The sequence below is a fragment of the Pongo pygmaeus genome, chromosome Y (assembly GCF_028885625.2).
Source record: "Pongo pygmaeus isolate AG05252 chromosome Y, NHGRI_mPonPyg2-v2.0_pri, whole genome shotgun sequence".
Classification (NCBI taxonomy): domain Eukaryota; kingdom Metazoa; phylum Chordata; class Mammalia; order Primates; family Hominidae; genus Pongo; species Pongo pygmaeus.
In genome coordinates, this window is record NC_072397.2 from 28,033,477 (window position 1) to 28,050,153 (window position 16,677).

At 37.5% G+C, this 16,677-nt stretch overlaps 1 protein-coding gene across 1 annotated transcript in view; it reads left to right on the forward strand.

The window, feature by feature from the left end:
* Positions 1-391: 391 nt before the first annotated feature.
* Positions 392-16,677, forward strand: part of LOC129025942 (deleted in azoospermia protein 1-like) — a 69,443-nt gene continuing 53,157 nt past the window's right edge. Inside the window, exons 1-6 of the mRNA XM_054473486.2 lie at positions 392-623; positions 6,923-7,069; positions 7,344-7,435; positions 7,994-8,045; positions 8,481-8,544; positions 8,634-8,773. Coding sequence (XP_054329461.1) covers positions 621-623; positions 6,923-7,069; positions 7,344-7,435; positions 7,994-8,045; positions 8,481-8,544; positions 8,634-8,773 — 498 coding nt within the window. The 5' untranslated portion in view covers positions 392-620. The remainder of the gene's footprint in view (positions 624-6,922; positions 7,070-7,343; positions 7,436-7,993; positions 8,046-8,480; positions 8,545-8,633; positions 8,774-16,677) is intronic.

A 16,677-nucleotide genomic window follows, 5' to 3' on the forward strand; every position in this document is an offset into this window, starting at 1 on the left:
TACTATTTATTTCTGTAGGTACTTTAAAAGATTTTGGGGTGGGTGTGACGCTAACAGTGATTGTGCTAAACCTGTGCATTCCAGAAGCCATTTTGAAACTACAGCCCAGACACATTCTCGTTTTTTAAAACTACACCATATATTTCAGTATGCATACTTATTTCAAGGGTGTTTTGGAGGCGATGCGTGTGCCTGTCGGTCTACGTGAGGGCGGTGCCTGCCTGGGACCAGCACACACGCACTGCGTACCCTGCGTCCTCTACCCACCCACAGCGTGGGGGACGCCGTCATCCCCCGCAGGCCTCCACCCTCCAGGGGGCGTGAGCGCTGCCACCCATTGGCTGAGGCCGATACCACGCGCCCCGATACCCGGCACAGGAGCCACCTCCCAGAGGCCCCCGGTCCACGCCTCAGTCGGCCTGCGCGCCTCAGCCTGGCGGTTCTACCTCCGAGGGTTCACCCGCCCTTGGTTTTCCTTACACCTTCGCCTTTGGCTCCTTTGACCACTCGAAGCCCCACAGCGGGTTCCAGCGGACTTCACCAGCGGACCCAGAAGTGGTGGGTGAAACACAGCCTCTGTTCCTCCTTGAGCCTGTGGGGAGCTGCTGCCTGCCGCCATCATGGTGAGTTGAAGGAAAGACCTGAGGGGCGAGGCCTGTGGGGTTTTCACCGGTGGGTGAAACCAGGCTGCGCCTTATCCTCGGTTTTCCTGTTTCGGGGCCACCCGCCTGGACGCATTAGGAGCCGTGACCCGCAGGGTGGGGCGAGGCGGCCTGGCAGCAGTGCGGCCCACACACACAGAGAGAGGCAGGCACAGAAGTGGCGGGACAGCGAGCATGGCGTGGGTCCCCAGGACGCGCTGCCTCACAGTTCGCTTGCAAGGGCCACAGCCTTCGTGCAGAACCCATTTCCTGCCCCAGGTTCTCTCCTGGTAGCGATTTGGGGTGTGGGTTCCCCACCCCCACGCGTCCCCACCTCCACTCCTAGGCGCCCTTTCCCCCTCCCCCACTCCCATGCGCCCCCACCCCGCCAACTTCATTTCTGACGCTCTCCCGGTGGCTCTGCAAGATGGCCGCGGGCCTGCTGAGGGACTTGGCTCCCTTCAATTGGGAGGGCCGGAACTTCTTCAGGAAGTGGTTCCCTCCTGGTGCTTGTACTGGGTGGGGTGGGTTGGTGGGGTTTGTGGGGGCCTGAGTGTGCTTGTACTGGGTGGGGTGGGTTGGTGGGGTTTGTGGGGGCCTGAAGGCATGGCCCACTAGCTGAGGGGGCTGGGTGGGAAGTGCCTCTGGTCCTTTCGCGGCTAGCGGCTGCTGGGGACTTGCTGATGGCGGCTCCCTCCTGCGGCGGCGACAGGCACAAAAGCTCACTCGACGCTATCTTTGTGGCAAGAGGTTGGCTTCAGTAGTTACCGTTGAGAATTTTAGAATTTTTAAACTCCAGGCACAATTTTTCCCTTCTAGATAAACCAGGAATCTTTGACAAAATGTCCAATTGGTAGATAATGTTGGGTGTGCATTCCTGCGAGTTTGGTAAATGCCCAGCGTTCGTTGAGCGCCGTCACAGATGTGGCTCTGAATACGCTGACCAAACACTGAGTCAAACACACGTGTTACATGCTCTGTGTGTGTGTGTCTGCATTGATAATTCTGTCTTTTCATTTTTAGAGATAAAAGGAGTTTTACACACGGTTTATATTACCATGTATAAACATTAAATATATATAAGCAACTATTATGTGTCATAAGTGTGCAACATGTTATCCATGCTAATAAAAAGTCACCTTGATTTATAAGTTACAATTATTTACAATAATACTTTTCATTTTTAGAGGTAAAGGGAAGAAATGCTTACAGTTTCATTAGGTTTTTTTCCTGATTATAAAAGTAGTATATTTACTCATTTGAAAACAATCACAGTAAGAAAATAGAAGTCCATCTTAATACCAACACATAAAACCACAGTTAAATTTTGATGCATGAATGCCCTTCCAGCTTATTTTTGTGCGTGTATTGCGATTGCATATAGATAGGCCAACTTTTACAAAAGTCACATAGTACTGCTTAATACTATTTTACAACTTGCAGCTTTCAGTTAATGTGGGCATTATTCTGAAGATAACTTTCAGTATATCATGTTAAAAATTATGCTGTTGTTTTACTGAATTCCCTTATGATGAATACTTTTTCAGTATTGAAACTATCATGGGCTGGGCGCCGTGGTTCACGCCTGTATTCCCAACACTTTGGGAGACTGAGGTGGGCAGATCACTGGAGGTCAGGATTTCGAGAACAGCCTGATTAACATGGTGAAACCCCATCGGTACTAAAAATACGAAAAATTAGCCAGGCATGGTGGCGTGCACTTGTAATCCCAGCTACTCGGGAGGCTGAGGCAGGAGAATCATTTGAACCTGGGAAGCAGGTTGCAGTGAGCTGAGATGGTGCCACTGCATTCCAGCCTAGGCAAGAAAGGGAGACTCAGTCTCAAAAAAAAAAAAAAAAAAAAAAAAATGCTGTGAATGTCGTTGTGTAAATTAATCTTGGCACACTTGTACTATTAATTCCTTGAGATGAATTGCTGTAAGTGGCATTGCTGGGTGGAAGTGCTTTGCCATTTCATAACAATTTTAAATTATGCTCCTCATTAGTATAGTGGTGAGTATCCCCCTATCAAATTATGATAGACCTTTTCCAAGGTACTCTTGGTAAAGCATGTGTCAGTATTTTCCCACTGATGGTGGGTAGAGTGATCTCTGTTCCACACCCTTTCTAATGAACGGTATTAGGATTTTTTACATTGTCAACCTAATAGCTGGATAATATTACACTATGTTGATGTGCACTTTTTTAAATCATCAATGAAGTTGATCATTGATCATTAGCTTTTTAAATTTCCTTTTTAATTTTATTTCCCTTATTGACTCATAAAAACTCTGTATTAATACTCGCAGTTGTCATACATAGTGGGAAAATACATATAGTAGTAACGATGAGGAGCCGTGGTGCCCTTACCTTATTCCTATTTTCAGTGGAGATGGCTGTAGTATTTCACTGTAAGCTTAACGATAGGGTAGAATTAGATTGATAGAAAATAAGAATCCTCTATTTCTATTTTACTTGGGTTTTTAAAAGATTGAAAAATGAATGCTGTATTTTATTAAATACTTTTTCAATGATGAATTAAAGTAGCGTATCCTGCGAATGGAGTATTCTTGCATTGCCAATATAAACTATATTCTTTACTACTGGAGTTTTGCATTTGTGTTGAGGAGAGGGTTGGACCATCTTGATGAGGCTTTGTTGCTTATATGCTGTTGACCTTTGTAAAATGCATTGAGAAGTACTTTTTTCCTCTTTGAAAATTGAAGAAAAGAGTTTAAATTTCTTAATCTCTTCTTCTGTGTCTTCTATCTTTACTTCAGGTTTCTGGTATCTGTGTGCACCTCTCTCTGAAACACCACATACACCCAAGTTGCCTGTTTCTTCACAAGTTGAAAAAACTCCCAGGGAAACTAAGCCAAATACCATTGGGTGTTCTTTTTCAAGATTGTTTGGGAAAAATTAAAATTTCTGTACAAGTTGACCATGTCGTTGATTTCAAAATTTATCCCTATAGAGTTTGTGCATAACATTCTTTTGTGACCACGGGCCACAACCCATTTTTCAGGTCTCAATATATATTTTTGCTTTTTCTTGCTTAGTTTTGCAAGGATTGTTTATTGCTTGAATTTCATCCTTCCCGCCCAGCACTCCCTGAGAATCTGCTCTTGGATTAACTTCTGATTTTCACGTCGTATTTTCTTAATTTTAGCATTCTCTTTGTTTGTTCCTCTTCCTATTGTTGTGAATGTAACTTTGATGACTGCAAATGATGGGCTTTTTCCTGGCCGGTTTATGTAAATATCAGTTTGCTTACATGTTCACATAGTAATTGCATTAGATAATACTGGCAAAGGAGCTGACGTCGCAGGAGTTTAATGATAATTTTTTCCAGCTTTTAGCTGTCTTTGTCACTTGATTGTCCGTCCGCATATAACAAGAAATGTGCTTGCTAGAAATTTGCAATGAGAGTTGTGTATATGATGGTCTTGAAGCTTACCCCTGTTTACTATTCCAACATTTCTCATTTCAAAATTCACCAACTCACTTGAAGGTATGATTAAGAAAATTACTTCTTTAAAGCAGTTTGTTGGCAGGATGCTATTGACGGTTATGATGGTACTTTCTTTAAAATTAAACTTCAGCTTATCCTAAGCATTCCTTTATATTTTTGACCATAGTTTAGAAATAAGCAAAGGCTATCTATTGATTGTGTTTTTTTTTTATATATATATATGTACATTATATAATTATGTATAAATACACACAGAGTCGGAATTGAACAATCCCTGCTAGTCAAGCCGTGGTAAAAATGAGGTACATTGCCAAAAATGAAGTACATGGCTTACTTTGTTAGCTTTGAGCGCCACCTGCTCGCTGAGGACTAGGACGTGATGGTGACTTGCTTAATTTAAAATGTTGCCACGCTGTTAAAGAGATTCAGTGAATTTTATATGTACGATTCCAGTTAAGCAGGCAGCCAGTTTGTAAGATCCAAGCTAAAGTCAAACTTCTTATAAAGTCAAATGCCTTTTTTCCTCTTTCCCAAACTGAGTATCCATTTTACTAATTATGTATAGAGTATGAGAATCAGAAGAGACACCCGAGGCCTTTTCCGGCCATTTTGTTTTCAAGCAAGGAAACTGAAACTGAGGTCATGAAAAGATTCACTTTCGTGAGCAATGGAAATCAGGTTCTTCCCAAACAAGAATTTTCCTCTTCAATTCTTGTGGCACTGTCACAAGGTTTCTTAACCAGACCCTTTGCAAATTTGGCACCAAATAATTCTTTATTGTAGGAGGCTGTCTTTGCATTGTAGGATGTGCAGTAGTATGCCTGGCCTTCAGCCCATCAGATTCCAGGAATACCTCTCAGTTGTGACAGCCAATCTCTAAACGTCGCTGAATGCCCCTGGGGCTCAAAAATCTTGCCCAGTTGAGAATCAGTGCATTTCCATAACCTGTCATGATCTGACGCAGGTTTCTGCCAGATGTTACATTTCTAAATTAAAATACATCCAAACACTGTGGTGCAGAGACAATACCGTAATATAGCTTGCTTATCAAAGAAAAACATATCCAAAGTTCATCCACAAATCAAGGGGGAGTTGAAAAGGAGAGAAAGAAACTACAAGAGTTTCAGAATTTCTTTTGTTTTGTTTTGTTTTATTCTGTTTGGGATTTCTGAATGAAGTGAGAAGGAATCGGTAAATTGTCTACAGGGAAGGGCAATCTAAGCAGGTTCCCAGTAGTTCAAGATAATGCAGCTTAATGTCATTTGGAAAAAACAATAATGGAAGACATTTTTAGAAAGGAAAAACTTTAAAAATAGTGTTGTAAATTTTTCTTCCACATCATTGTCATGAAATAACGCTGTTAAAGGAAAGAATTAGGAATGAGTTGCAAACCCAAAATAGCAGGTACAAGCACGAAAGAATAGAGAAATGCAGTAACCTCGGCTTTAGTTGATGTGACAATTTAGATTTCGTGTGTAGTAAAGCTGTGTAGACTCAGTAACTTCTAGCATCTAATTAGCGAAGCAGGAACCCACCTTTCTTCTTAACTTCTGTAACATTACTGTGTTGTTCAAAAAGATGTACAGTTTCTTTCGTCTTTTGTTTTCTTTCAGACAGGTGTATGTGTAATAGTTTTGTCTTTTGCAGCTGTTTGTACTTACCTTTTAAAGTCAACAGCACTTCATCAATGATTTTTAAGTTATTGATGTGTCATAGTTTCCTGATGTTTCAATTAGTTCTTAATTAAAATTTTTTTCAAAATAAGTCAGCTAAATAGTGAAGCCAAAAAAGAAACTTGAAAACAAATCGGCTGAAAAGAAATTCAAATAACAGGACACTAACTTACATTGGCATTACCACTTTTACCACTTTATACGTACAAAATGAATTCACAGATGTTATCTCATTTCATTCTCAAAGCAGTTTGCCCACACATACGCAGTTGGCAAATAGGTGGCTTTTAACCACTTACCTGTAAGTGACATAAACCTAGATCTCCTGACTAAATTAATTTTTGTTTCACTGTGCTATATTGTTTGTCCAACATATATATTAGTTACGAATACTACTTCAGAAAATTTTACCTTAACCTTAGAGTCAACAGTGGAAAGAATAAAGACAGTTCTGATCAGAATCTAGAAAATTAATGAGTTATATGTATGTGTTTTTTTATCTGAAAATAAAGATGGCATGATTTATATCTATCAGCCCACTGTGAAAATTAGAATTATCAGATGGACTGATTTCGTGTTACTCAGGAAGAAAAATGTTATTTCAAAAGACGCTTTGAACACCCTAGCGTTAGGGAAGAGGATTATAAGAAATTGGTTTAAAACATTGAGGCTTATTTTCTTTCTGGTGCGGCTTTTTTGTTTGTTTGTTTGTTTTGTTTTTGTAAGGTTTATCTTTAGTCTACTCAGTAAAGTGAAAAGTTGTTCATGAATATAGAACAGGATGATTTTAATAACTTTAACTTTTACAAATCTAAACTTTCTAGTTTGGGGTGTCTTTTTTAACTACTTCACAGAGTATTTTCACAAATACTGACTGAGTATTCTTCCACAGCATTATACAAGACTCGGTGATGAGCGGCAGTAGGTTTAAGAAAGTACTATATCCTTTGGTTAAAATTCCATGCTGATGTCCTCTGATTAGTTTAAATCCTGAGCCTGCACTGAGCTGCACTGGTGACTAATTGACAATGAAAGTAATTTATATAAAATATACTTAAAATACAAAAATGATATTTCACATTGTGTATGGGTTTTGCCTGCATATGTAATTATGATGTCTACTTTCCAAATTACAGTCTGCTGCAAATCCTGAGACTCCCAACTCAACCATCTGCAGAGAGGCCAGCACCCAGTCTTCATCAGCTGCCGCTAGCCAAGGCTGGGTCTTACCAGAAGGCAAAATCATGCCAAACACTGTTTTTGTTGGTGGAATTGATGATAGGGTATTGTATTCATACCTCATTTTTACCTTAAAATACATTATGAACAATGGGATTTGGGCCCTGTTACAAACTTAATGTGTTTTTGTACTTCATGGAGGTTTAGAATTGCTTTTAGGTTTGACCCATAGGTACTAAAAATACCTTTGACAAAGAGCTACTGGTCATTTTGGGGATAAATGGGGAAGAAATTTCCCCCTCATGGTAGTAAAATTGTAGTAAAGTTGAAATTTTTGAATGCTGAATTTTTACTCTGACGTTCAATTCTGTTCCATAGACGGATGAAGCTGAGATCAGAAGCTGCTTTGGTAGACACGGTTCAGTGAAAGAAGTGAAGATGATCACGAATCGAAGTGGTGTGTCCAAAGGGTGAGTAATTTTATCAAAAATATCTGAACTCTAGTCCCCTGTTCTATAGGTATGAGACAAGACTTCAAAACTGATATTCTGACCCTTGTATAAATGAAATTGTTGCGGTGTTAATTTCTTTCACGTAGGGGATAAAAGGTTATTACCAGTTCTTTTATTTAATCATTTTTCTAATGTTTGATTTGAAATGTCTGCAATTTTTATTTCATACAGATGAGTTAATCAGTTTTCTCACATAATTGTTTTTTTCATACGCTGCACCGCATCTTAAATTTTAACCACCTTGTCTTAGATAGTAAGTTAAATTCAGGTTCACAGATGTGAACTCTTTGTTAATCAATGAAGTTTTCACACTGCCCTAATCTAGCACATTTTGACATAGTTCTGCTTAAGAAAAAGTAGTATTTGTAGAGGATCTGTCATGTGCATGTTAGCAAATACTTATCATGGTATATTATTCAACTTTGGTCATGATCACTTCTGTATATAGAATAGTAGACGTTCTGAACCATGTACTGTATGATGGTGATTTTATGCTTCATTTATCTGCCTTTATAGCTATGGATTTGTTTCATTTGTTGATGACGTGGATGTCCAGAAGATAGTAGAAGTAAGTAGTCTAATAGAAAAATCTCTTATTTATCTTACTGATACGACGTTGAGTGTTAGTGATATACTCAGACTTGTGTAAAATTTGGAGAAAGCTAGACTTCCTGTTCAAAATCCAAACTCAGAGTAACCTCCCATAACTTGATAGATGCTGTTTATTTTTGACTGGACACCTAGGTTCACGAACTACAGACAGGAAGGGTTGGAGTCAGGGTGATGAAAAGTTTTTGATCAACTTTCACTTGATGCCTCTTGACACTGATTAGAGTGGCAAGGGTAAGTAAGGTAGCTTCATGATGACAAAATTTAATTTGGTGCGTAGTTGTCACTGATCGTCTATGATGATAGGCACTTTAGAAGACGTTAGGTGTTTACCCAAGTCTTGGAAGCTAAGACTTGAAAATGGATTCTAGTTTTGTTACTGTTCTCTTTTCAGTCACAGATACATCTCCAGGGTAAAAAGCTGAAGCTGGGCCCTGCAATCAGGAAACAAAAGTTCTGTGAGTAGGAAAAGAAATTGTTCTTTTTTGACCCGGGTAGCTTTTCAAATAACTAAAAGTAGGCTTTTTTCTTCTTGCTTTTCAAAAAGGTGCTCGTCATGTGCAGCCATGTCCTTTGGTATTTAATCCTCCTCCTCCACCACAGTTTCAGAACGTCTGGAGGAATCCAAACACTGAAACTTGCCTGCAGCCCCTAATCACGCTGAATCCTGTAACTCAGTACGTTCAGGTAAGAACTGCTTATGTTCCTGTTCTCTTGTTTATTGTAGTCATCCTTGCGTCTGTGGAATTGTATCTACACTTTCCATAGTAAGTGGCAATGGAATCCCTGTTTGAACAGTGTGAGTAATGGGAAATTTGTTACTTTTGTTAGAAATTTCTTATTCTTAGTGTTGGTTATTTGAGCTAAAAATCTTGCCAAGTATATATTGGCAAGGCTTTCTCTCAGAAATGACCTCTTTAGACACATGAACAAATCTCTTCCTATCTCTTCCTTTTTCACCCCATATAACTAGTTCCTAAAGTATTTGGAAGCCGCTCTCCTTATGTGTCTGCCTAATTTATTGTTCTCTAAGGTTAGGAGTTAACCCAGCTATTCTTTGCTTGCAATGCTTTCCAGATGCCTCGTCATATAAATTGCTGACTTCTGGATATATTCTGGTTCTGGGATGGGTAGATTTCTGATCTCTTTTACTCTATTTATAAATCCCGTGAGTTTCTGGCATGTCATTTCTCTGATGCTGGTTGCTTTGATATTTAAAGTGGGATTTGACATCCTCTGTCACTTAGTGGTGATAAATAAGGTTTATTTTGTTCTTCGTTCCTTTCATTTCTGTGTGTGTTTAAAAGACCTTTTCTTTGACGGAAAATAAAGTAACAAAATAGTAGTGAAATAGTTCTTCAGTGTCTCTCATTTGTTGATATTTTCCGTGTACTTGAAACGTGTAGGGTACACGTCGTCTTCTTTTTCCTTCTCGGAGCAGTGGCTAGAAGAAAAGCCCTACTTGTTTCTAGCATTTACGGTGAGCCATTACTGAATGTGGGTGTATTCATGAATGCTGCTACCTGTGTGTTTTTAATTAGTAAGTATTTATTGAAACGTCGAGGACATTATACTGTCTCTTTTCCATTTGTGGTGTATATACTGCCCTTACTTTTAGGAAATGAAGTACAGAGAAAGCCGTAACATCTGTCGAAGAACTACAGTATTACCCTATAGTATTGTCAAATACAAAACAGTCTGGAAGTATTTTGCCAAAGAAGGAGCGAATGTATTAACTTAACTTAGGTTGAAATCTGTCTTAATAGAGCCTTATCACCAGTGTAAGAAATAACTTCTGGGTGGGCATAAGTACGCAGTATAAATAAAGTAAACTTTGGCTGGTGCAATAGTCACTTCTTTTGTCATTTGTCTCTTCCTCCTCCCCACCCAAAGGGTAGCGCTTGACAGAGAATGTTTGTTTCTTCATGAAGTCAGTCATTCTTTTAGAATTCTACATTGCTGTGTATAGAAAAGTAATTACTATTTCAAAGTTTTTCGTATTTTTGTTATATTGGGAATGGTAATTCTTTCTAATTAAAAAAAAAATGTTTTACCGTATTAATCCATTCTTTCTGTAAACTTTATTTTCAGGCTTATCCTGCTTACCCAAATTCAGCAGGTCAGGTCATCACTGGATATCAGTTGCTTGTATATAATTATCAGGTAATTGAAGAGGGAGTAAAACGATTTACTTTCAGCTACTATTGAGGCCTCCCACTTGTTTATACAAATTGCCTGAATAGTTTGTCATTTTAAACTAGTGAAATGTACCTAAAATTTAAGAAAACACTTAGAATTAGCGTAATGAAGCCCTCTGTATCGTTTAGAAGTGATGAGAGAGTATTGTGACAGGAGGGTACTTAGCAATAACTTTTCTGTAGAACAATTTCTGAGATTTGTGTTTCCGTCTTTGTTTCAGCATGTATTTTGTTATGTTTGCTGTTGAGGGTACCTAGCGATAACTTTTCTGTAGAACAATTTCTGAGATTTGTGTTTCCGTCTTTGTTTCAGCATGTATTTTGTTCTGTTTGCTGTCTAAGAGCTGAAACATACAGACTGACTTTGCTGAATTTTATAGAGATACAGAGTGAAATAAAAGCTTTACCCAATTCTTAGAGCACGGAATTCCAGTTGTATTTTTATTTTAGCTTGCTGCTTCATGTTAGTAGTTCTCTGGGTGTCGTTTCAACGATACGACTATATCTGTGACCCATAATCATATGTGTGGTAACAAATTCAAAGAATTAATATCTTTGAGAGTTCCACAATGCCATTTCCAGAAAATTGGGGAAAAGGTGAGGTTTTGTATGTAGAAGTAACCACAAGAAACTTCAGGGATTAGAAACCTAAAGTACTTCTTTTTTGTATTCTGTTTCTTTTGTTCTGTTATCCAAGGAGCCAGCATGAGAAGTACTTCAATATTGTGTATCTCATGTGTTTTTGAAAATGTACAGGAATATTTGAATAATTTTGGTTTCCTTTTTTTTTGCTTGCTTTTTTTTTTTTTTTTTTTTTTTTCCCAAGATGCCACCACAGTGGCCTTTTGGGGAGTAAAGGAGTTATGCTGTACATCAGGTGAAGTGAATGCGCCAAACGTATACTCCCTGTTCTTCCTTGATTTTTTTCTATGTCATATATGCCTGTAAATTTTTTAAATCATTCTTTGTATTAAAGTGGCACGTTTTGTTACTTTCTTTTAACCCAATTATAAACTCCTATGGGAGCAACAGTGCCTTTTTCTCTCCCAGGTTTTTGCATGCTTAAGCAGTGGCTGGTCCACATAATGATAAGAATTCAGTTACTTTTTGATAGACTATACAATCCATGAAAGGTAGTATTAATGTGGCTTTAGAATGAGCATGTATCTGCCTGGAATCTGCCTCTGGCTTTACCCTCCGTAAGAAAAATCTGTTAAAGAGAAACAGAAATGTTTTGCTATTAATTACTCTTAAATAAGAATAGGAAGAAAAAAGAGTATTACCTCTAAATCAGCCGAACTGCTTTCCCCCCATATAACTAGTTCCGAAAATATTTGAAAGCAGCTGTCTTCATGTGTCTGCCTAGTTTATTCTTCTCTAAGGTTAGCAGTTCATCCAGCTATTCTTTACTTGCAATGATATCCAGATGCCTCCTCATGGAGATTGCTGACTTCTGGATATATTCTGGTTCTGGAATGGGTAGATTTCTAATGTGTTTTACTATATTTATAAATCCCGTGAGTGTCTGGCATGTAATTTCTCTGATCCTGGTTACCTTGATATGTAAAGTAGGATTTGACATACTCTGTCACTTACTGGCGATAAGTAACGTTTATTTTCTTTTTAGTTTGTTTTATTCATGTCTTAGTTTAAAAGACATTTTCTTTGATGGAAAATAAAGTAAGAAAATAGTGGTGAAATAGTTCTTCAGTGTCTCTCGTTTGTTGACATTTTCCATGTACTTGAAACAGGTAGGGTATACCTCTGCCTCTTTTTCGTCCTCTGAGCCATGGCTAGAAAAAAAGCCCTGTTTCTCACATTTACTGTGAGCCATTCTGTAATCTGGGTGTATTCATGTGTCATGCTGCGTATGTGTTTTCAGTCAGTAAGTATTTATTGAAACGTAGAAGACATTATACTGTCTCTTTTCCAGTTGCGGATTATATACTGCCCTTAGTTTTTTGAAATGAAGTACAGAAAAAGCCATAACGTTTGTAGGAGAACTTCATGATTCCCTATAATATTGTCAGATACGAAACCCTTTAGAAGTATTTTAACAAAGAAACAGCAAATGCATTAATTTAACTTACATTGAAGTCTGTCTTAATAGAGCCTTATCACCAGCGTAAAAAATAACTTCTGGGTGGGCATAAGTACACAGTATAAATAAGGTAAACCTGTCTGGCGAAATAGTCACTTCTTTTGTCATTTGTCTGTTCCCCCTCCCCACCCAAAGGGCAGCACTTGACAGACTCTTTCTTTCTTCATAAAATCAGTCACTCATTTAGAATTCTGCAACGCTGTATGTAGAAAAATAATGTTTTAAAACTATTTCATAGTTTTTTATATTGGGAATAGTATTTCTAATTAACAAAATGTTTTATCATATTCGTTCATTCTTACTGTAAACTTTATTTTTAGGCACATCCTACTTACCCAAATTCAGCAGTTCACGTCATCACTGGATATCATTTGCCTGTGTATAATTATCAGCTAATTTAAGAGGGAGTAAAATGATTTACTTTCAGATACTATTGAGCCCTTTTTTTGTACAAATTGCTTGAATAGTTTGCCATTTTAAAGTAGTGAAATGTACCTAAAATTTACGACAACACTTAGAATTAGTCTAGAATGAAGGCCTCTGTATTATTTAGAAGTAATTGCGTTACATTTTGACACGAATGTACTTAGCAAAAACTTTACTGTAGAACAGGTTTTTGAGATGTGGTGTCCCTTTCTATATTGTAGCATGTTTATTTTCACCTTGCTGTCAAATAGCTGAAACATCCAGACTGACTTTTATCAATTTTTTAGAAAGACAGAGTGAAATAAAATTACTACCCACCTTTTAGAGCACAGAATTTGAATTATATTTGTATTTTAGCTGGCTGCTTCACATTAGTCGTCCTCTGGGTCTCTTTTCATAGCCGTGACTGTATATATGACCCATAATCATATCTATGGTAATCAATTCCAAGAACTAATATCCTTGAGATTTCCACAATACCAACCCCAGAAAATTGGGAAAAAGTTGAGGTTTTACATACAGAGGTAACATCAAAAACGTCAGGGATTAGAAACCTAAAGTAATTCTTTTTTCCGTTCTGTTTCTTTTATTAGAAGAACAAATTAAAGGAGCCAGCATATGTTCTTCAATATTGTGTATCTTAAGTGTTTTTGAAAATGTGAAGGAATATTTGAATGATTTTTGTTTCCTGTCTCTACTAAAAGTACAAAAAATTTTGCCAGGCGTGGTGGCGCACACTTGTAATCCCAGCTACTCGGGAGGCTGAGGCAGCAGAATCACTTGATCTTGGGATGCAGATTGCTGTGAGGTGGGATTGTGCCACTGCACTCCAGCCTAGGCTGCAAAGAGAGACTCAGTCTCAAAAAAAAAAAAAGATGCTATGAATATCTTTGTGTAAATATCTTGGCACGCTTGTACTATTAATTTCTTGAGATGAATTGCTATGAATATCTTTGTGTAAATATCTTGGCACGCTTGTACTATTAATTTCTTGAGATGAATTGCTATCAGTGGAATTGCTAGGTGAAAGCACTTTGCCCCTTTTATAACAATTTTATAACTAATTCTCCTTTTTAGTATACTGGTGAGTATCCCCGCTTATCAAATTATGATACACCTTTTCCATAGTACTCTTGGTAAATCACGTATTAGTGTTTTCTCACTGATGGTGTGTAGAATGCTGTCTTTTCCACACCCATTCCAGTGAAAGTTATTAGTATTTTTTAAATTGTCAGCCTAATAGCCGGAAAATACTACATTATGTTGATGGGCACTTTTTAAAATCATCGTTGAAGTTGATCATTGATGTTTAGCTTTTTAAATTACCTTCTTAATTTTATTTTTCTTACTGATTCATAAAAAGCTTTTTGTTAGTATTCACTATTCTAATACTAATAGTATTCACTATTAGTTATACATAGTGGAAAAAACATATAGGAGTGATAAGGAGGTGACCTGGTGCCCTTACCTTATCCCTAATTTCAATTGAGTTGACTCAACTAGTTCACTTGTAAGCTTGATGATAGGGTAGAATGAGATTGATCGAAAAGAAGATTCCTCTTTCTCTGAAATTTGACTTGGGGTTTTAAAAAATTTAAAAATGAGTGCTGTATTTTATCAATTGATTTTCAGTGGTGAATTAAAGTAATGTATCCTGCAAATGGAGTATTCTTGCATTCCCAATATAAACTTAGACTCTTTATATACGGCTGGAATTTCCCATTTGTGTTGAGGGCAGGGATGGATCATCTGGATGAGGCTTTGTTACTTATATGCTTTTAGCTTTGTAAAATGCGTTGAGAAATACTTTCTTCCTCTTTGAAAACAGTTTCTGCATAGCACTCTTTTATTATCTGTGGCCACAACCCATTTTTCAGGTCTCATATATACTTTTGCTTTCTTGTGTTTTCTCGCTTTGTTTTGCCAGGATTGTTTGTTGCTCGAATTTCATCCTCCCCACGCACCACTCCCCGAGAATCTGCTCTTGGATTTACTTAAGGTTTTCATTCTGATTTTCACGTCATATTTTCTTAATTTTATCACTCTCTTTATTTGCTCCTCTTCCTATTGCTGTGAATGTAACTTTGCTGACTACAGATGATAGGCTTTTTCCTGATCAGTTTATGTAAATATTTATTCCTATAGAAAAATAATATATATAATATAAATTTATTCCTATAGAGATTGCACGTAGCATTCTTTTGTAACCGCTGGCCACGACTCATTTTTCAGGTCTCGTATATATTTTTGCTTTTTCTTGCATAGTTTTGCAAGGATTGCGTATTGCTTGAATTTCATCCTTCCCACGCAGCACTCCCCAAGAATCTGCTGCTGCATTAACTTCTGATTTTCCCGTCATATTTTCTTAATTTTAGCATTGTCTTTATTTGCTCCTCTTCCTGTTGCTGTGAATGTAACTTTGATGACTACAAATTCTAGCCTTTTTCCTGGCCAGCTTATGTAAATATCAATTTGCTTACATGTTCACTTAGTAATTGCATTAGATAATACTGGCAAAGGAGCTGACATCGCTGGAGTTTAATGATAATTTTCTCCAGCTTTTAGCTGTCTTTGTCACTTGATTGTCTGCATATAACAAGGAATACGCTTGCTAGAAATCACAGTGAGAGTTGTGTATATGATGGTTTTGAAGCTCACCCGTTTACTATTCCAACATTTCTCACTTCAGAATTCACCAACTCACTTGAAGGTATGATTAAGAAAATTACTTCTTTAATGCAGTTGGTTTGCGGGATGCTATTGACAGTTACGATGGTACTTTCTTTAAAATTAAACTTTAGCTTATCCTAAGCATTCCTTTATATTTTTGGCCATAGTTTAGAAAAAACCAAAGGCTATCTATTGATTGTGGATTTATATATATACATATATATATACACATATAAAATATTTATATATAAATAAATATATTATATATAAAAATAGATGTAGAAAATATTTATATATAACATTTATGTAAAATATATATAACATTTATATAATATTTATATATATAACATTTATATAATATATAATTATAGATATATATATAATATTTATATACACATAATATTTGTATAGATATATAATATTTATATAGATATATATACCTTACATAATTATGTATAAATACACACAGAGTCGGAATTGAACAATCCCTGCTAGTCAAGCCATGGTAAAAATGAGGTACATTGCAAAAAATGAAGTACGTGGCTTACTTTGTTAGCTTTGAGCGCCACCTGCTCGCTGAGGACTAGGACGTGATGGTGACTTGCTTAATTTAAAATGTTAGCACGCTGTTAAAGAGATTCAGTGAATTTTATATGTACGATTCCAGTTAAGCAGGCAGCCAGTTTGTAAGATCCAAGCTAAAGTCAAACTTCTTATAAAACCAAATGCCTTTTTTCCTCTTTACCAAACTAAGTATCCATTTTACTATTTGTGAATAGAGTATGAGAATCAGAAGAGACACCCGAGGCCTTTTCCGGCCATTTCGTTTTCAAGCAAGGAAACTGAAACTGAGGTCATGAAAAGATTCACTTTCGTGAGCAATGGAAATCAGGTTCTTCCCAAACAAGAATTTTCCTCTTCAGTTCTTGTGTCACTGTCACAAGGTTTCTTAACCAGACCCTTTGCAAATTTGGCACCAAATAATTCTTTATTGTAGGAGGCTGTCTTTGCATTGTAGGATGTGCAGTAGTATGCCTGGCCTTCAGCCCATCAGATTCCAGGAATACATCTCAGTTGTGACAGCCAATCTCTAAACGTCGCTGAATGCCCCTGGGGATCAAAAATCTTGCCCAGTTGAGAATCAGTGCATTTCCATAACCTGTCATGATCTGACGCAGGTTTCTGCCAGATGTTAC